General features: G+C 40.7%; 1 protein-coding gene across 1 annotated transcript in view; it reads right to left on the reverse strand.

The window, feature by feature from the left end:
- The window catches only part of LOC137095212 (uncharacterized protein C16orf52 homolog B), a 53,457-nt gene continuing 30,807 nt past the window's right edge, over nucleotides 1-22,650 (reverse strand). The window contains exons 2-3 of the mRNA XM_067461612.1: nucleotides 10,608-10,820; nucleotides 1-5,213 (exon numbers count right to left, since the gene is read on the reverse strand). Coding sequence (XP_067317713.1) covers nucleotides 5,029-5,213; nucleotides 10,608-10,820 — 398 coding nt within the window. The 3' untranslated portion in view covers nucleotides 1-5,028. The remainder of the gene's footprint in view (nucleotides 5,214-10,607; nucleotides 10,821-22,650) is intronic.

Genomic DNA, 22,650 nt, shown 5'->3' on the forward strand with positions numbered 1-22,650 from the left:
TTTCATTAAGTAGACAATTTATTTTGATAAACTTGCTCAATAACAAAAATACAAGTGAAGAAAATTATGTCAATTTTATACAGTTTGTATTCATATTTTGTCTGGAAACTAATGGCAAAAGATGTCCGAGCCAATTAGAAAAGAATCCTTAGCGGTTGCAGGTTGGTGGCAGATGCAGTGGAGGGTCAAGGGAGAGAAGAGACATCAACAAAGACCTGGGCCCAGAATTGAGCTCTTCTGGGGCAAAATGAGCAACTCTCAAGCAAAGAGACCTCCTTGAAAAAGCTACTTCCTTCATTTCCCCCCAACCTTTCATAGGCTTTTGCACATTTTGAAATCAAGCCAAGCAGGGACTAAAATGCACTTCAGGATTGGGACAGGTATGGATGGAGATGTAGCAGAGAGTTTGGTCTGGACGGTCCCTATCCCATCCTTGGCCCCGGTAATTCTATCTCAGGCAGATCACAATCCTCTGCAAAATGAGTGGCATTAAATATCGGCAGACAATAAAGAGAGATTCCTGGAGGGAAAAGAAACCACAATGCAGACATTTTGACAACGAGAAAGCCATTTGTGTGAAATTTATTGGTGACAGACAAAAAGACCATACAAATTTATCCGTAGCCCGCCTAAATGAGCGCAGATTGAGATATTAAAGGGTGTATTCCAGGCGGTGTACCATGACATTGGATTCATGGGGGGGGGGGGGGGGGGGAAGGGGGGTCGAAAGGGCAGCTAAGTGAAGGAGCCTGATTTAATACGGATAAGCTGCCTTTACAATCAAGCTGGCAGGATTTCAAAAAAGGATTCTGTGAATGTTTGCTCGATTGAGGAAAACTTCCTTGGGCAAAATAAGAAAAAGAATGATAGTCGCCGAGCCACATTAAGGGCACTGGCATTTGTTCCAAAGCCTAAAAAACATATTTTTGGGGGGGAAAAAACCATGTGCAAACAAAAGCGCAATGCTCTTAGGCAAGGAAATGCATACCCTCTGAACCAGGCATGGTCAAACTTTGGCCGTCCAGGTGTTTTGGACTTCAACTCCCAGAATTCCTAACAGCCTCAGGCCCTTTCCTTTTCCTTAAGCGGCTGAGGGGGAAAAGGAAAGGGCCTGAGGCTGTTAGGATTTTTGGGAGTTGAAGTCCAAAACATCTGGACGGCCAAAGTTTGACCATGCTTGCTCCAAACACTCCCCTCTCCTGCAAAGTAACAGACAGAAGCCAGACGAACAACTGCACCATAAAACTGTGTTTTATATACAGCATACAAGATATGGTCTTTCCACTATAAATTAATAATACTGCATTGTTTGTGAGTTCATTGAAAATAACGGTTGATCCTCTCTCTCCCCTTCGGCTCCCTTTCTGTAACAGCTATAAAGATAATTCTCTCCCCTCCAAATAGAATAATTCAATGTGTTGTTCGGACGAACCCAGAAGTCAAATATTTAATGCATTCTGCTAGCTGTGGCCATCTTGGGTATTTGGGGACATGCCTGCAGATGGGTCAAACTTCCATTCATGGATGGGATGTGCTCCAAGATCGCTCACACACACGAAAAAAGAAATACAGACCAATAACATCATGTGGCAAAGGGTATGTGTTTTACTTGTTTCAGTTTGAGGATGTCAAATAGGTGGGGATTTGGGTTGCTGTGGGTTTTCTGGGCTGTATGCTGATGTTTTGCCCACATCTATGGTAGGCACCCTCAGACATTGTGAGGTCTGTTGGAAACTCAACAAATGAGGTTTATATATTTGTGGAATGTCCACTCCTCACTTGCCTAGTTTCCTACAGACCTCACACAATCTCTGAGGATGCCTGCCGTAGATGTGGGTGAAACGTCAGGAGAGAATGCTTCTGGAATATGGCTAGACAGACCGGAAAACTCACAGTAACCCAGTGATTCCAGCCATGAAAGATTGGGGATTTCTTTTCTTTGTCATTCTCCTATAATGCTGCTTTCTCATAAACACGGTGCCCACTTAAGAGATGGCCTGCAATTGTGCAGAGAACTGGCTTCTTGGAACTCTTCCAGTTTACTTAACAATGGAGCATGGATGCCTTGGCCGCTGCCCCATTTCTATTGGACGGATCTCCTTCTGGCTCCTTGCTAAGCACTGAATACACATGGTTCAGGGCTTGCACCTTTCTCCTATAAGGCAGCATAGACACACATTTTCCCATTTTGTGATCTGGTAGACGGCACTGCATGGCAGGCTGCTACTACAAACCCAGAGGCAGAAACACTATAAGCAAAGAGTTGTTGTATGTTTTCCGGGCTGAAGCATTCTCTCCTGATGTTTCACCTGCATCTATGGCAGAGGTTGTGACCTCACAATGTCAGGGGAAACGTCAGGAGAAAATGCTTCTGGAACATGGCCAAACAGCCTGGAAAACATACAACAATCCAGTGGTTCTGGCCATGAAAGCCTTCGACAATACTATCACAAAACCTAGGGAGATGGCAGGAGAACTCCAAGAAAGAGAAACATTTCTCAAAGATTCCATGGAACTATCTGCAAGACATCTTTGAAGAAAGACATTTTTATCATAAAGGTCCTGGCGACTACAATTAGCACTCAGACTTTCCCCCAGACAGAGAAATGAACATTATTGATTGGCATAAGCATCCATGATTAAGTATCGGTCCCTGGATTGCAATTTTCTCATCTAAACTCAAGGTTCTTCTGAGCCCTTTCTGTTAACAAGACCCAGTTTACTCACATGATGTATTTTTATAAAGGACATTTCTTTTTTCAAATTGAAGACGAGCAAGTCCGAACTGGGGCATATTTTAGGAGAACACATCAGACATCAAAAGGTTTTTTTTTCTTGTTGTAAGAATTCATCAGCCAGCTGAGTGAACCAATTGGACTTCAAACACTCAAAAAACAAAACACAGTTACATATTTGGGGTGTGTTGTGTCAATCATTCATACAGTCGACAGAAAAGACAATTTGACAACATCATGAAGTGAACCCCTTGCAACAACTGGGAAAGTTTACATGATTTTTTTTCTTTTAGCATTTGGAACTTATTCTACCACAGAGAGCCCCACATTTTGCTACACATTTTCCATACAATTATCCAGGACTGCTGTCTAATCCAGAAGGGAATCTTAGTCTCTGATAAGGGCACTGGCTGCCAGCCTGGGAATCCTACGTTCTTCTGTTGTGATGATGGTGTATCCGAACACGCACATTTGTGCAGACATTAGCTCTTCCCTTAGGGAAGGAGCACCACCGCATGTTATACTACAAGTACATAGTCAGTATTCCCCAAACAATTTGTAGTGACTTCTATTGTAGTTGTTGCAGTAAGAAATTGGCTTCAAAGCTATCCCATGGCCTCAATCTCTCTCAGATCACTAGTTCAAAAGAAATAAGCATTTGATATTGAACTGGGTAGTTGGTATCAGGCATTTACTAATGCAATCTGCCTTGGCAGGAGGTCGAAACACATTGCCTGTGACCACTGATGTGCCAAGAACTACTAATGTTGACAGGTTGGTGAGTAGTGTTTCCCAGGACACTGGCAAGAGGCGGTTGCTTAGATGTCCCTTTTTGGCCACCATAGACCAGCTGTCGCCTTTGGTAGAATACTAAACTCTCCCTTGACACAATTGCGAAGTGCCCTGCAACCGAGTGGAGTGAGCAAGATTAGCTTGCAAGAAGGCAGGGGTGGGAACACAATTTTTGTGCATTATGAAGGACCCAAACAGAACATCAATTCATCACCTTGTTCTTTTTGATAGCAATGTTGGATCTGAACATGAAAGTATGTTCCTACATGAATATAACAAACAAAGAAAAGGGTCATGGAGAGAGATACCCACCTCCAGAACGTAACAGTTGCCCATAATTTAAGTAGTGTAATTTCCCGTCACGAGGTTGGGACCGTAAAAGAGCATGACATGATTTCACCTTCTATTCCCAATATACAAATAAATTACCATACAAAGAAAAAACAAATGAACTGTCTTAGCTTAACTTAAAATTGCACCTAGGAAGGCATGGAGTTGTTGTACCTGTTACAAAAAACCAGTTATAACCAAGGGCTGCTACAAAGAATGAGGTAAACTGAAGACTTCCCCAGCTATGCAGCCTTCAGATAAATGGCTTTGTTTTCTCCCCCCACCCCTTTTTTCCTTATCCAGTTCTAGGTTTTTCACACCACAGTGTTTTGCTAGTGAGCTCCCAAGAAATACTCTTTAAGGAACTTGTGTATGTTTGCGCGTGTGAGTTTCTGTCTGTCTGTCTCTGTCTCTATATATATACATATATATGTATACACATTCTGCATACTGCATCAGCAAAATATATATATATATTTATATAAATATAAGGAAAAATTCCCAGCCACCTTCCCTCCCCGCCCCACAAAGTTCCTTGGTGTTTGTACAGATTGCAGGGTTGGGGCCAGTGGCAGATGAGCATTTTTGTTGTAACCAGTTTCCAAGAACACCTTTTGATCTATTGGCTTCAGGGTGTAGTTAGTCTAACATTGATCTGTTCGCTTGATTTGTTTTTGATGGCAAACACTTCTTGCCTCCTACAGAAAGAAGAGGCTAATCTCCTAAAGAGAGTGAGGCCAGCCCCACTTCCAACTCCCTTGGCAAACCTCTGGTCAACCAAAGTCCATAAATACTTTTTGAGATTTTCAAAATTGTCACATTTTCTTTTCAAGGTACAGTACAGCGATGTGGAGAGGGGCGACGGCACAAGAACACTGCTCGGTTATGTAGAAAATAAATTCTCCTCCTACGCGAGTTCCTATCACAGTGCACACTTGACCGCATCCAGATGCTCAGGAGATGAGTCAAGATTGTCTGTATTTGGTTATGGGAAAGGCTCTCCATTGTAAAAATAAAATAAAAATCTTAAAAAAATCCAAAGTGCATAGTGAAAACAGAGACCTCCTTCTTCCGGTTAGGTGGGCAACAGCCCGACACTGGCATCCTCCCGAGAATGCGTAGGGCGTCCTACTCTCCTTCATGACTGAACGGTGCAGCAGCTAGATGTTCGTCAGCCCGGTAAACATACTTTGCCAGCAAATAGAAGTCCCACTATTGTAAAGAAAATGGATAAAACAAACAGTACGTAAGATGAACCAACCACTGTGTTGTTCGGCAGTTTATAAGGTTGGCCTCCCACTTCATTGATGTAAAATCCTATGGGGAAGATTAGGGCTGCCATGCAGAATAGGACCACTGTGGGGTAAAGACAGAGAGAGAGAAAAAAAATAACAGGTTAATGAAATTCTGATTGATGAGGCATCACCAAAACCACACAGTCTTTGGAACTGGGAAGTTTCATTTAGCTCCATCTCAGATTACAAAGGTACCTTGGGACATCACTAAGTCGCTGCCTATCCATCTTACCAGGCTTTTTGTCCAATCAAATCTCCCTATACAGACCATCTCGTGTACTGCGGTCAGTGGAGGAAGCCCTTCTCTCATTCCCACCCCCGTCACAAGTGTGGTTGGTGGGAATGAGAGAGGGGACCTTCTCTGTGATCGCTCCCTGTCTCTGGAACTCCTTCCCCAAAGAAATAAAAATGGCACCCCCCTCTCCTTTAAATAATAATAAACTTTATTTATATCCCACCACCATCTCCCCAAAGTGACTTGGGGAGACTTACAAGGCACCCCATGGTGCACATATAATATACAACAGGTTAAAAACAGTACAGAAGTATAAAGCAAGTCACATAAAATTATAACGACAACCCCCGTCAACACATGTAACATAAAATTAAATAATACAATTTTAAAACAACAGTAGATAAAACTAACAGCCATCAACTCACAAGGTGCCAAGTATCAGCTTCATAAGGGCCCATTCAGCCTACTCAAGGTCAAAGCCTGTCTGAATATCCATGTTTTCAGGTTGGATTGAAGGATTGGAGGGTGGGAGCTAATCTAATATCTTTTGGGAGGGTATTCCAAAGCTCTTGAAAATGCACTTGTGCACTTTGGTATAGAGAGAGGAGGAGAATTAGGACATTTCAGTTCCACCAAAATGCTTGCTCACCTATCTGTATTCCACCGCTGCTATGGGACATGAGAAGAACAACCTTGATAGTTATTTTAATGTATTTTCATTGCCTCTTCTAGGTTTTATTTCTAAATGGTTAATTTACATTATTAGTATAATTAGGTTTATTTGATTATTTGTAATTGCTTCTCATTTTGGTGTTAACTTTGATTTTCTCACAAATTTATGGTTATTATTTTTGTAGTATTCTGTTTTTTTAAAAAAAGTGCTTGTATCTGAGTTGGGCATTTAATGTTTGCCTTTTTTGTGTGTAAACCGCCCTGAGTATTATTATTATTATTATTTTCTGCAATGATAACAAAATGCCATCTGACAACACAATGGTTGATGGTTGTTCTCATGCTTTGGAATTCTATTTCTTAGGAGGTTACAGAGGAAAATGCAGTTCCTCATTGATTCAAACCATAATTATTTCCACCATTCTCTTTTGGGCTGTAGGAGTGTTTTGAATTGTTTCAAATTATTATTTATTCTGTGCTTTTCTTTAACTGCAATACAAATTTTACTTAGTTTTGATGTAAATATTGAAAACCGTGCAATATCAAATGGCACAGATATATGATAAATAAATAACATTAAAAGAATGTGCCTTCTTAAGCCAAGCCAACAGATCCTTACCCAGATTGGGCATTTCATTCTTGGAACAGGTCCTAACCTTCAATTAATATAAGAGAGAACATATTGTCCCTATGAAAACCATTTTTTCTGGTGTCAGATCTTCCAATACCAGATTGTTTCATGTCATTTGGACCAAGGAAATGATTACCAAGGGAAGTTCTTTCTCTGGGACAGGATGGTTAATATGTTCTCTTCAGATAGATTCACCATGTACCCATATTGGCATCATTTTAGGGCTGGCAAATAATTTTTTAAAATAATTCAGATCAATTTCTTTAGAGGGCACACATAACCATACTATTAACACATTATAAGAGTTGGATTAATATTATATGCAACTATCTTTTTAATGCATGTTATGCTACATCAGGCATGGGCAAACTTCGGCCCTCCAGGTGTTTTGAACTTCAAATCCCACAATTCCTAACAGACGGTGAGCTGAACTCCAAAACACCTGGAGGGCTGAAGTTTGCTCATGCCTGTGCTACATGAATCTTCTAATTAGAAATTGTTGGGAACTTAATCTGGATCTTCTACTTGCAATGTAGACTATATCGACTTCCAATGTAGAGACTATATCTTAATGGCTGTCCATGAAATTACGTTCCCAATGGCTAGCCTTTTCTCAGCGTTGTCCAACAAGTACTACAAGTACACTGAAATGTCTATTTTCCTCCTTTTATATGAATGCAAGCTCATACAACTGAGTTAGCAGATTAATTAACAGCAATAAGGCATTCCCAAGTCTAGTAGGGAAATGCACACAATGAGTCATATAAGCGATGTGGACTAGGAACACATTTGTTTTCTCTCCTACAGCCATACCAGAAAGATCTCAAATACCTTCTATATGTCAGATTCAAAGATAAACAAGCAATAAAAACAGGGCAATTGAATCCCTAGTATGGGCCTAATCCAGTTCATCGGTGCCCCCAGTTTAGTCCATTTCTCACCCCTCAGAAGGGAAATGGAGCGGGGGGGGGGGGGGGGGAGAAACAGGATCTTTTGGGCTTGAGGCCTTCATTGTTATGTTCACATTCAGGGAAGGCAAAGACAGCAGGGAGAAATCATCTAGAAATCTCAGACCTCTTTGTGCCTTAGCTTTGAACACTGCCAGCTCCTGAAGAACCAGCAGAATTGGTGCTGCTTCACTTTCCCAATACAGAAAGAGTAAAAGGTGGTGCTCTAGAGAACTGTCTGGAAAAGTTCCAGCTTAGTTGATGTTTGAGAAGCCAGTGACATTGGGGGCATGACTGCAACCTCTAAAGACATCTGGCTTATTTTTTAAATCATGTCAGAAGCTAATTGAGAAAATATTGCAAGTGGCTTCTGGTGTGAGAGAATCGGCTGTCTACAAAGACGTTGCTCACGGGACACCCGGCTGTGTTACCATCCTGTGGGAGGCTTCTCTCATATGCACGCATAGAAGCTTGGGCTGACAGGCAGGAGCTCATCCTGTCTAGCAAATTCAAACCACCAACCTTCAGGTCAGCAGTTCAGCCAGCACAAAGGTTTAACCCACCGTGGCTCCTACATCTGGCTCATGACAGGTTGTCAGATGGATGGGCTGACAATCCTACAGCTTTAAGTCACAAGGTTCTAGTTTCTATCTATGGCTCAATTATGCCAACAAGGAAAATGACAATGATGACAATTGCTATGGTAATGGACTATGGACAAGCTTGATGGAGTCTCCGACCTCAGAATTTGGCTAGATAAGGCCATAAGGCTGTTATATTTAAGTATGTTTTAATTGAATTGACTTAATGTTTTTAAATGTATGCAATTATTGGTTTATTATGTATTTTACTATGTGCACATGGAGGCATCGAATTGCTGCTGGCTGGAAGCCATCCTGAGTGTCCCCCACCCCCACCCCGAGGATTGAGAAGGGTGGGGCACAAATATTTGAAATAAATAAATAAAGATTATTTATTTATATATTTACTGTATTTCTATATCGCCCTTCTCAGCCCGAGGGCGGCTTACAGAACGGCACAATTTGATGCCACAATAATATAACAACAGTTAAAAGCATATAACATCCATAAAATTCCATGAAAAATAAAATCAATAAAACATAAAACCTCTGCATCTCATTTCCTCTGTATACCTTTTTACATCCAGGTACCCTGCCATAAGAGATTAGACAAGCGATAAATAAAGATGGGGCCTTTTTTATTTATCCAATTAATGTATCCAACGCTATCGAAGTTTAAACCAGACTTATACATGAACATCAAATCCCAAGATTACTATTGTTATTTTTAGACTTCTGGGGTCTCTCTGCTATTTTGTCCAGCAATGTTTTCAAAATGTCTATGAACTTCTATTCTTTCAATGAGCAGTGACATTAGAAATGTTAACAGAAAGACAGAATGTGAACATAATAAATAAAATAAGGGCACAATACACAAGCCATGTGAAGCAGATGCAATTGTGCAGACCAAAAAAGGCCTCTGCATTAATAGTCTGAAACAAACATGTAATAAATGGCAAGTGACTATAACCACTGAATACCTACCCAAAACACAGCAGTCCCACCCAAATTTCAAATGCAGCAAAAAGGCTTAATTAATTTTATTGGGACTCAGAGCCCTTCCACACAGCCACATAATCCATAATATCAAGGCAGAAAATCCCACAATCCACACTGCCATATATTCCAATTCAAAGCAGAAAACATGGGATTTTATTCAGCTGTGTGGAAGAAGCCTCCGTTCAACCATACCGCTAGAGGGAGCTTAAAGCTTTCCATTCATGCAATACCAGAGGAATGATGCTAATGGGGGAAAGGGATATGCATTTAATACATCAAGGGGTACTTTACCAGTAAGCCCCTAATTCAAACAGCTTGCAGCTTTGCCATCTGTAAATCGACTGCACAGTTGTATTTGCTGTTCACACTGGCAGATTTTTAAGTGGCAAGGGCAGTGAAATATCATTCTTGGCTCTCTGCATCTAAATTTAGTGCAACTTCATCATTAGCATCGGATGCATGCTGGGTCTCCACATGCATGCAGAGTGAGGTGAGCGAGGGTGATAGGATGGATTTAGTTGTTCAAAATAGAGGTGGTAGATATCAGTTTTGATTATTCTTCTATGTTGAAAGAAACCTAACTCCTTGCTCAGAAAAAACAGTACATCCAAAAAACAAAGGGGCCTCTTTCCTTGTCAGAGAGGCTCATTCAATGTGCCCCCCCCCCCTCCATCTGCAGCCTAAAGCGGTGCAGTCTATTCTTCCACTTTACTCCACAGAATGGCAAAGCCAGGCTTTTATTTGCCTACAACAACAATAGGATTTTATTTTGGGATGTACAGCAACCCAGAGCAGAGAAGTACCTTAACAATAACAACAACAAATATTAAATTAAATGTCCCGTTTGAAATGAAGGTCAGGTCAGCTTGTGTTGGAATGACTCTTTAATAATAAATATCTGAACAGCTCCAAGCATCTCCGTATGTTATTGTCTCCCATTTGAAAATAATACAACAGTATTGGTCTGAGAATCAAAACAATGTGTTCCTAATTGGCTCTGATTCCCATAGTCCCCGAAGAATATACACTCATATTAATTATTATTTGAAACACAACAAGATTAGTACACAGCAAGGCACACTGGGTGCAGTGCCTAAAGACCTTGGCCTGCACTTAATCACAATCACTTAATCACAGAAAACGCTGGCTTGGTTATCTGTCCTTCAGTGGATGAGAGGCAAGAATGAACAGCTAGAATATAGATGCTTTCTGTACACAAAGACGCTTCTGGCTCCCATGGGGAGAGAAGGATCTGAAAAGCTTGGAAGCAGCTCCATACACTGCAGGGTAGGCAGGAATGCTCTTTTGCTGACATCCCAAAAGAGAAGGTGACTCTGAAGTTTGGCCTGCATCCCATACCTATTCTGGAGTCACACAAGGGGACACTTACTTCCAGTGAATGCTATCCAGCGTGCATATTTAGTTGCTTCTCTTCGCCAGTGGGAAGCCACTAGCAAGCCACATGTGACAGTCAGTGAAATGATGCCCATGATGATGAAAAATAAGGTGGTGACCCACTCAGGAGGCAACCGAGGAGGGATACAGGTCCTGTCACGTCCATGAATGGTTTGACACTGTTGCACAAGGCCAACTGTGAGAGCACCTGAAATGACACACACAAGCCATTAATGGAGGTTTCAGGGAAAGCAAATCCTGACTGTGTCCATTTCTCTAGAAATGACAATATTCAGAAGAATCCTGCTATATCAGAAGCAAAATTCAATTTTATTCAGAATTTTCTCTCCTTACAAAGACTTATTAGAGGCCTAAAAACAGGACAATAAAGCCAACAGTACTCACCCACTATGGTTTCCTAGAAGTTAATATTCAGTAGCATGTTGCCTCTGAATCTGGAGATTATACATAGGCATATAATTAGCAGCCGGTGCTTTAAAGGTTTCAATCAGACTTTCCAAACTGTGTGTCATGACATTTTGGTGTGTCAGTGGCAGTGTGAACTGTGTTGTGTGAAGTAACAAGAAACCACTATGTGAAATAGGTAATAAATCATACATTTTTAAAAAATAGACATGAAATGTTTTCATGAGATATGCCACATCTCTAAACATTTTGCTCTTACAATTTATGTATGTGGCCATGTTTCTTATAAGGCACTGGTTCTCAACTTCTTTTGACCAGGGACCACTCACCAACATTAGTACCAAAAGGGTTGCGAATCAGGTTTTAGCCAACTTTAATAATAATAACAACAACAACAACAACAATTACACTTTATTTGTACCCTGCCACCATCTCCACAAAGGGGACTCAGGGCAGCTAACATGAGCCCAAGCCCAAAATTACAGTACAGCAAAATGAAATACAAGGAAGCAAAAATGCCATTAAAATAAATACATGAAATAACAAACTTAAATAAACAGTTTCAAATTACCATGATAGAAAAAAAGAACACAATGGGCAGGCCAAATGTACTAGGTTCAAATTGGTAAAATTGATAAAACCCTGGATGAGATAGGTAGTGGAAGAATGTGTTTCTGAGGGAGGAGCTCAAAAGGAACGAACAATGGGGTTAGACCTTCATTAAGGGCGGGGGAAAAGTGCATCATGAGGATGGAACTGTAGTTGCGACAAACAAAATATGGAATATGTTCACCAAATTAGATTTGATTAGGTTATTTGGGGATTAGGTTATTTGGTCTATCCAATGCAGAAAACTGCATTGGATAGACCACATCAGCTCTTAGTTTCTGATACAGAACATATACCATCCAGTAGTTGCCATCTGCTTGCCCACAGAAAACCATATTTAATAAGACTCTGCATTATAAGAGGGTTTCGTGACCAGTCACTCTCACTGCAATAGTTTAGTAAGATGAGGCTGCAGACTATATTTTAGTTATTGCAGACCACTGGCGGTCCACAGACCAAAGGTTGAGAAGCACTGTTATAAAGGGGTTGGTTAACCTCCAGTTTGCTAGTGAAACTAAAGTACTGTGTTGCGAAATGATGCATGTCTAAAAAGTATGTTACTAATATGAAATGTTTGGAAAGGTTTGGTTTAGATAGTGAAGGAGACTTAATGTTTGCAGTAACTCAGTGACGTTCTCTGATGGGAGATGGGAATTTGTGGCTCTCTAGGTGTTGTTGCTGCCTGCCATAACATGCATGGCCAACAAGCAGGAATGATGTGAGTCGTAGTCCAAAAATATACGAACAGTCACAGACTCCCTACCTCTTAGTCTCTCTCCTTAATTAAACCAAACCTGCATAATTCCTTATATGCAATTGGGAGAGGCAATGACAGTGTAGAGTAAGAGTTCAGTTAAATGCACAATGCATTGCCTTTCTTCTCATGTAGTACTAAACTACTGTTGGTGGTTTGGCTTCATGCACACTCCCACCTCTGGCACAGTCAGAAGACTAGAAATTTCCATATTATATTAACCACAGTTCTGTGTATTATTATTTCCAAAAGCCAAGCATATTAATCCTAATTTTGGTTTGTTCAAACAAATCACCCTTGCAATATAAGCCTGAGGTTGACTTGTTTAAGATGCAATTCGTTTAAAATGCAAATGAAAACTTCCCAGTATCTTGCAGCCATCCCACTGTAGAATGGAATGCGCAAAATCTCAAAGTCAACACTGATCCAAAACACACGTTCACACCCCAACTGTAATCAATCATGAACAATTATAACTGTGGTGGCCTTGAGGAATGCATTTAACTGTCCTTGTGGACAACAAGTTAAACATGAGCCAACAATGTGATGCTGCTGTTCAAAAAGCCAATGGGATTTTGGCCTGCATAAATAGGAGTATAGTGTCTAGATCCAGGGAAGACATGCTACCCCAATTCTGGGCACCACAACTGAAGGAGGTATTGACAAGCTGGAATGTGTCCAGAGGAGGGAGATTAAAATGATCAAGGGTCTGGAGAACAAGCCCTATGAGGAGTGACTTAAAGAGCTGGGCATGTTTAGCCTGAAGAAGAGAAAGCTGAGAGGAGACATGATAGCCATGTATAAATATGTGAGGGGAAGTCATAGGGAGGAGGGAGCAAGCTTGTTTTCTGCTGCCCTGGAGATTAGGACACGGAGCAATGGCTTCAAACTACAGGAAAGAGATTCCACCTGAACATTAGGAAGAACTTCCTGACTGTGAGAGCTGTTCAGCAGTGGAACTCTCTACCCCAAAGTGTGGTGGAGGCTCCTTCTATGGAAGCTTTTAAACAGAGGCTGGATGGCCATCGGTTGAGGGTGCTTTATACACAATTATCCTGCTTCTTGGCAGGGGGTTGGACTGGATGGCCCACAAGGTCTCTTCCAACTCTATGATTCTATGAACAATGGATCTAGACAAGCCCTCAATATCATATTGCCAACAAAGCTTCATCTATTTTTCTCCAAGTCTCATATGCATTTCCATGTGAGTAGTTGGCAGCTTCATTTATCCTTTGGGTGACAATGGAAAAAAATACACATTTCTGCATGTAGCTCTTCCTTCATCAATTTCTGCATGTAGCTCTTCCTTCATCAACATGTGATAGTACTTTGCTCATAGTAATAATTGAGCAGGACAGTGCTGGTCACAAAAGAAAAACTTAGGGTAACACTGATGAGACAGTGCCCCTGCTAAATAATTCATCTGGAGATAGGCAACTATTAGGATGTTCCTTGTTACGTGCAGCAATGTCACATGTCTCCATAATATCCACATTTCAGTTTGTTCCTTTAAAGAAAGCATGTTTAAGATTGGTTTCTGAACATTTCCAAGGCATTGCTTATCACAGCTTTGAAAACTGCAAGAAATCACAACTATTTCAATTGTTACACATGTCCTGATGGTTTGGCATAGTGTACGGCACTCATTTTTCCAGGAAATTAGGCCAAAGTAATTAACAAAAGATGGCTGTGTAATGAATAATCTTCATGTGGCAATGGAAGATTTGTACTACATTGGCTTGATTCAGAAAAAATAGATCAGTGTAACACGCCTTTGTGTATACAACACAAAATAAAAACATAATCATGTGTTTCATATTAGTTAAAAGCAAAGGATTCTGATTTGATTGAATTACAGTTATTGCATTCAAGAGGCACATGATTAGATGCCTCGAAACTGTTTGTGATACAACATGTCCTTCAGTGCTGTGTGATAAACAAATTATCATTTCTGCTATTTGTCTGATTTGCATCAGTATGCAAGCCTATAACTCTTCTCTCAATTTCTTTCCCGCTTGCTCTAGGAAACATTTTCCACAATGATTGCTCTGGGGTGGGGCAAATGAGGATATCCACAAGTGCAGATCCAGAAAACAAGGAAGGGTAAGGAGAACAAAGGGAAAATGTACAGCAGGAAATGGAATGGAATATAACACTGGGGCAAGAAGAGGTTCACACAGGGCAAGTACTAAAAACAGAAAGGAAGAAAGTTAACCACTGATTTGTTCTCTCCCCTCCTTCCCCATTCAAGCACAACCCTGCAAGATCAGATCAGAAGCCTATCTGCACAACAATGGTTGACTCATTCCATGGCACTACTTTAGCCGTTCCCCAGCTAGCCACATACAGAGGCATCCTGCTGCTGCTTAGAGTTGTGCCCCTAATTTCGTGGGTTCCACGTTCACAGTTCTGAATACAGGCAGTCCCCAAGTAACAAACAAGAAAGGTTCTGTAAGGTTGTTCTTAACTTAAATTTGTATGTAAGTTGGAACAGGGATATTTTTAAATGTAAAGTAGAGGTAAAAGTTTCCCCTTGACATTAGGTCCAGTTGTATCTGACTGGGGGGTGGTGCTCATCTCTATTTCTAAGCCAAAGAGCCGGCGTTGTCTGTAGATGCCTCCAAGGTCATGTGGCCGGCATGACTACGTGGAGAACCATTACCTTCCTGGCAAAGCAGTACCTATTGATCTACTCACATTTGCATGTTTTTGAACTGCTAGATTGACAGACGCTGGGCCTAACAGTGGGAGCTCACCCCACCACAAATTCAAACCACTGACCTTTTGGTCAGCAAGTTCAGCAGCTCAGCGATTTAACCCCACTGGGGGCTCCTAAATGTAACTCCAACCGAATATATATATATATATGTATTAACTTTGGCTAGCATAGGAAAGGGTTAACATCCCTGTGGTTTTTGTTTTACTATCTTTGTCTTTGTTCAGAAGGTTTCACCTCACTTTCTCTCTCTGTGATAACTGGATTTTGGAAAATGTGGCTTTTGGTAGAAACAAGGATTGGTGAGAAAACTACAGTGGAGTCACCTTCCCCCCATGATAACAACTCTTCTTGGAGTAGATTTTCCTTCTGAGGGGTAGGTTTTTCTTACTTGAATTGTCTCATCCCTGTTTGTAACTATGAGTCATTTGTATGTGAGATGTTTGTAACTCGGGGGCTGGCTGTATAGGCAAACTTGTGCCGCTACACAACTCCTGAAGTTGGGACTGCTCTTGTCAATATTCGCACGGCAACTTCATCCTCAGAAGGTGAGAGGAAGTGCCACTCTCCATGAAGTTGGCATCCCACACATTGCTGGCTCACCCAGCATCTTCCTTGCTTTGACCAGGCAAAACAGATGTCCAAAACACACAGGATCTGGCCCTGTGCACCACTTCATTTAACCTGGAGATCTGTCTCATCTTCCTCTTCCTATGTACCATGAATGTTTGTTTCACCCAGCCGAAGAAGGGAGGTACGGGAAGAACAGAAACTTGTGGAACACAGGAAGAGAACAAGAAACCAAATCCGCTGGGTGTGTAACATTGTGGGCATATATGGAGCTCATTCCTCCTTTTCTTTCTATTTCCCACATGTTTCTGTACCGCCCAGCATCTCCCTTCCTTTTCACAGTTGGAACAGACACTCATGGCATGTAAGTGAAGTGGTGCACAGGCCCAGGTCCTCATCCTCAAACTAGTCATCCCTGGATGAGCTGGGGGCACAATTTCCCTCAATCACAATCAAAAGAAATAATCAAAATGTACGGTTTCATATATATATATTGCTGATTTTCATCCATTTATGATAAGACAACTGAAAATGTCCTGTATAAAAAACTTGGAAAACTTAGTAGCTTTGTTTATTTATCATGAGTGAGACAGAGTTTGGACTCTGACATTGTAAGAAAGCAAAGTTCACCCTGCTTTTGGCAAAATAGAAGAAGACCCACTCATAACATGCATGTCATATCCATATTCTGAATCATATGATCCCTTGGAAAGTACCATGAGCATTTTTCGGATATTGATTACCATCCACCGCTGTCGTCTGTCTGTCTTTTCTTTCTTTCTTTTTTCTTTCTTTCATTCATTCATTCATTTCTGCTCCACTCTTCAGCCATGAACGCTCCAAGAGTAGCTTACAAATTGTGAAGCTGACAGTTCCCTTGCCCTCAGGCTAAGAATCTAAGGAACATATGACACGCCAGGATAAAGGAATGGAAGGGTCAGTTGACATACAAGAGGAGCCTTTTATCTGCTTCTGGGCCCTAAGTGTCATGGAGTGTTGTCTGTCTCCTCTTCGCTTCCTCTGCTATTTCCTGACAGTAATTCTCTGATTGCACTTGGAATCATGGAATGTTGTTTGTGGTATGCTAAGTTGGGTAGGCTACAATTTACTATTACAGCATGTAAATTGCTAATAAAATATTATAAATCAGAAAAAATAAGAATACGTGTGAACAGGGAGTCTTTGTAGCAATTATGCCCATTAATCCAGTGGGCGTGCCATATCTGAGGGATCAGAATTCTTGGATCCAACTACACACAATATTTCACATCTGCTCCACAGCGCACACTGCTTTTGGAGTGGTGAGGCAGAAGAAGGCAGCTGATGGGTATTGTTGCTGCCCTACACAATTTTTAATAGGGACCTATAAGCCTCGGTTAGACTCTCTGCGACCCTCATGTGGCAGAAATGGTGCCTGGAATGTTCCTCGGAGGTTGGAGAGCCTAAAGCAGTGGTTCCCAACCTTTTTTTGATCAGGCACCACTTGACCAGTGACCACTTTGACCAGGGACTATTCTCCAACATTAGTACCAAAAGGGTTACGAATCTGTTTTTGGTCAACTTTTGATTTGGTTTGGTTATTTGGGGTGCTAATTCAGAAAATTGCACTGGATAGACCACATCAGCTCTAGTTTCTGATACAGAACATACGCCACAGTCACTAACTGCTTGTCCACAGAAAGCATATTTAATAAGCCTCGGAACTATAAGAGGGTTTCGCGAGACCAGTCGCTCTTGTTGCAATGGTGTAGTAACAGTGAGGCCGCAGACCATGAAATGGTCTTTCATATTATACAAGAACAATAACCACCCTGAGTCTTTGTAGTTTAAAAACAGACTATACAAAATAAATGATGTGGTTAATCAGCTTAAGAAAGAACACTGAACTGGATTGTCAATTGCTCAAATTTCCTTTCAATGCAGTTAGAATAGAAACCTTTATAATCTAAGCCTCTTAAATGTAGAATAACTTGTGTCAGTTCAGAGGATTATCAATGCAAACTCGAGGTGCTATTTCTAAAAGGGCAAAAATGATAGATATATACAAACAGAGAGAGGCAGACACACACATACATCTGTAAGGTATAAATGGCCTAGAAGGGGGAAAGGAGGCTTTTTGGGAGTTTATCTGGGGTAGAAATATAGTTGAGCTTTATATTTTGTGGTTTCCTAAGTGGAAACTTGTGTACTTTCCAAAGCCAAGCCACTGACCAAAGTGATGGCTGGTGTTTGTTCTGCAGGAGCCAAATGGAAGCGTCAGCATCTCTAGGGAATATAGGATCCAGATCAATGAATGCAGGGCTTTCTCGCTCACACTCACTACTAAGACAGGCAAAATCAGATTGCAAGTTTCAGTCTGCTGCTTTTGACATAATTCAGCAATACCTGTTCAGCTGCAGAACTAGAAGAAAGATGAACCCAGGAAGCACAAGAACCCTCTTGCCAGATTAAAGTCCATCTAGTCTATCAACCAGTAGGATTTTCTTCAGAGCTCAACAGTGAAGTTGTGAACAGCTCTTTCAGATCGTTTCCACCAAAAATATTTAGAGCAACGGCAGAAGAGATACTGTGATTCAGTATGGTGGCTTCAACCCTTATTATAGCTGGAAACTCCATATGCAACCTTAAGTAAGGCACCATTTGCAATATAGGGCTACTGTAAAGATAACCAGGATACTATACAGAGAAACACTCTGAATACTGAAGTTGCTATATAAATACCAAGTGTTATTATTTACATTAGGAGGTTCTATTAGTTACCATGTGCTGTTGACAAACCATGAATTGTTTTCAGTCTTCTTTGCTACTGAATTCATACCATACAAATGGTTTAGAAAATGCAATATTAGGTCCTTCTTATTTATCCTTTTTCTTCTTCCAAACTAAGAGATACAAATGCTTTAGCCTTTAAAAAAAAATAGGGAACCTGACTGACTTGTTTAATCATCCATCTTTCTCGTCTTTGGTTTCTCCATCTCTATAGTATAATGGAAGTAAACAAACAAATGCAATGCTCTTTTTGAACCAGAAGTCATCACCCCCTGAGTTTTCACAAGATCACAAGGTATACAATGCTCTTATATTTTGGGAAGTTGCTCAACAGTTCTCTCTCTCTCTCTCATATATCAATTAAAATGGAAGAAACCCCACTAACAACTCAGTTCTTTTAAGGGCACACTTTTGGGCCAAGTGGAAATTTCTAGGTAGGAGACGTAAGTCGTCCGTCAGGAGCTTTTGTACAGAAAATTTACTGTTGGAAGAGAATTTGCTGGAAAGGAAGATTTGAAGGATACCACACACAGACATCACATTTTTTGACTACTGAAGTAAACCAAAATATTTGTCCTATTTTTTTCCCTCAAATTCATGCAAATTCTATTTTAGCATAGTCTGTTTTCAAGACTATGAGAAGAATTAACTGAAAGAACTCCCCTGTAATGGAAACAAAAAAAGGTCTGCAAATTATACATTACAAAGCATTTTCTTGTCATTTGTGCAGGGAAAAAAGGCCCATTTACTGTACTGTTCTAGATCTCAGAACAGGAAAATCAGTCCATCGGAAGTCGGCTACTGACAATTCAACCTCTGTTTCAAGATGACTCTCAAAAGCCGACATTGTTCTGCCTGCTATTTGATGGAGCAACTGTGTCAGAGCACAGCTCTTCTTTCCTCAAAAGAACTGGTTTCTTTGGGACTTGATGATTTCACAGTGTCGAAAGCACATTCTGTTTTCCACTGAAAAGAGAATAGGGATTTTGACAGAAGCTGTTTCACTGGGGATATCAAAAGGACGACATGCTTATTTCCATGCAGTTACACATGTAGAGGCCTATTGTCAATAATGTGGTCCCTGAGGGCCAAGTAGCGTTGTTACTACAGGTGACAATTTGCACGAAAGAATGAATCCAGCTTAGCTTGATTTGGTCTCCAGCTGTAGCAATGGCGTTGCCCTTCTGCACAACCTATTCATCATTGCAAAAACTGGTAATGCTGATCAGCATCTTCCAGCCAGGGACCAGGAGACCACTGTGATCCAAAGGTGCATCTCTGGATAGATAGCTGCAGTGCTAACCCAACATAGTTAAAGCTAATGTTCCTTGAATCCGTCTATACCTATAGGACAATGAATTAAAACTTAACCTAAAATGACTTAGACATTTTCTTTTGCCAACATTCTCTTCTCTTGTAAGAATCTGTCGATATTCCCATGACTCAAAACCCACATTTTTGGGAAGCATAATAACTCTATTCAACCGTTATCTGTTTACACACTTGGAAGAACGACTCAGCAAATGGGGTTGTGGTGATAGGACAGCCAACAGCCACTGGTAATAACAATATTTTTCTTGAAATCTCAGTAATTTGTCATAGAATTTCACTTTAAGTAATTTATCACAGAATACAGAAGGCAGTCCAGTAGAGCTCAGCACTGCATAAAATCAAATATAGCAGTTTATGGCTGACAAAGGGGTGCACTGGGAACTCAATATTGTTGCATGAGAGTTAGGCAGGTGTGGTTTGCCCCAGACACTGTCAAACATAATGAGACAAACTCTGAAGTGACAGGTTCAACCATAATACCCCTTACATTAATATATTTTGGAGTAAGGTCAGGATATTTCAATATACTCTAGTCTAGTCCAACCATAACCAGTACATTAACCCAAACTCAGTTTTCAAGTATGAAAGAGAAGGATAGTGGAAAAGACCAAGGATTTTACAGCAGGTATACAAAAGAAACAAGGAAAAAACCCCATCAAGTTATACTGTCTACTCTCCCTAGGGAGGAAGCAGGCAGATGTAAACTCTGCCCATTCAAGCTGTGCGGAGAGGCTGATAAGAAATGGAGGAGGAGGAGAAGGAGAAGAGGAATGAGCTAAGTAAATCAGCAGGGAGGACATCACATAATCCAGACATTTCTAAATTTCTGATTCATGTGGATACTACACACCATCCAAATTGAACTTTTATCATCAATCAATGCTTTCCTTGTATTTTTGCAAATACAGTAGAGTTTCACTTATCCAACATAAATGGGCCAACAGAACATTGGATAAGTGAAAACGTTGGATAATAAGGGGGGATGAAAGAAAAGCCTATTACATTATGATTTTACAAATTAAGCACCAAACATCATGCTTTACAACAAATCAACAGAAAAGGCAGTTCAATACACGGTAAAGTTATGTAATAATTACTGTATTTACGAATTTAGCACCAAAACATCACAAACACTGGATCTGGGCAGGAGGCAGGCTGCGTTGGACAATCCAGAGCGTTGAATGAGCGAAGGTTGGATAAGCGAGACTCTATTGTACAATTCAAAACATGCTATTTGGACCTGCTAACTCTAGAAACCACTATGGAGATGATGTCCATGGTTTTAAAATGCTACACTTGTTTGTCGCTACATTCTCACAGATGAATTAGAAATGGGAGGAGAACATGAGACAACCCCTGCAATTTTTCAGGGCAACATAATTCTGGGCAATTTAAGAGAATTTCAGCGGATCGGTGGGGAAAAATATTAAGCTGAGATGGAAGATAGTTCTGACAGTTAATAGTTCAGACTCCATCTCATCATCAACATGTCGGGCGAGCCTGGTTTCCTAGGTAACAAACAAGGAAGAGCATGCAATAAAAAGGAAGGAAAAGCACAGACCGCGGCACTTGCTTCTTCCCCACTTAACACCTTTGAATTATTCAAAGTGTCTCAAGGCTGGGAGGATAGCATTAACTGTGTCACCCACCCACCACCCTACAGACAGATCATTACAGAACAATCTACAGCCCAGCAGAGAGAACAGACACACAGAGAAAAGCAGATTCCTTATCCTCCTGACAAAGGTATCATCAGCCGGAGAGTAGCCTATTATGAGCACATAATGCAGCTCCCCTTGGAGATTCTTGGCACATCATCCATCTTAGAAAGGCACTAAGAAAGTAGAATACCTAAAAAATAATTATTCAAAGCAAAAGACACTTATCTTCTATTTATTTGGGTAATAAATAATACGCATGGAAAGGTAATGTTGATGGCAAAATGGGCTACACTCCCATTCTATCATCTTGGATCTCCACTCCATATAATGGAACAGTAGGCCCTCGGTATTCACTGGGGTTTGGTTTCAGGACCTAGGTGGATACCAAAATCTGTGAATGCTCATTCCATTATATCCAATGGCATAATAAAATAGTGTCCCATATGGAAAAATCAAGGTTTTCTTTTAATGCATAAGCTAGGGGCTGATTTTTAACTGATGATTTAGGGAGGATTGTGGGTTTTCCCGTGGCACAAAATGATGGGCTCTCAAGTCTGGGAAATTCAGGTCAGGGAAATGGTGTTTCTCTCTATGAGAAAACTGGCCTGGAAAGTGCAGGGCCAGTCCAAAGAGTCAGAAGTAGTAACAGCAGATAAGGAATCGAGTGAAGAACTAAGTGATAAGGAAAGTTTCCAGGACAAACCACCTGCAGCTACGGAGGTCAACAAAAGTCTTTGTTTACAAATTAGAGCCAAATTTAGATTATGCTGGTCTGAGATATTACGAGGGAAAGTTGTGGAGAAAATTCACAGGAGATGTAATGCTTTCATGGGTACCTACGAAACAACAAGTTGTTTACCTTAAGGGCAGTTCAGTGGTAGAGTGAGGAGCTAAGCCTGAGTTCTCTTGTTCTTGATTCAAGTCAAGCCTTGGTTTAGAATTTTAATATCCTAGAAGTTTTCTATGTTCTTGTTCAAGTTTTTACTAGTTATACTACCTTCTTGCTTGTGGAATTGTGCTGTACCTGTGATTTCTGGTTGTTCCTGAACTTTGTCACTTCTGGAACTTTATGAGACATTTGGATTATTGTTTGGATATCACCTGTTGCTAAACCTTTTTGGATTGTATTATATTTTCCATTCTTATTCCTGCTTTTTATATGCTTTTTATGTGTTTTACAATAAACTGTTTGTTTATATTC

Source organism: Anolis sagrei, chromosome Y (genome assembly GCF_037176765.1).
Source record: "Anolis sagrei isolate rAnoSag1 chromosome Y, rAnoSag1.mat, whole genome shotgun sequence".
In the NCBI taxonomy this organism is placed as follows: Eukaryota; Metazoa; Chordata; class Lepidosauria; order Squamata; family Dactyloidae; genus Anolis; species Anolis sagrei.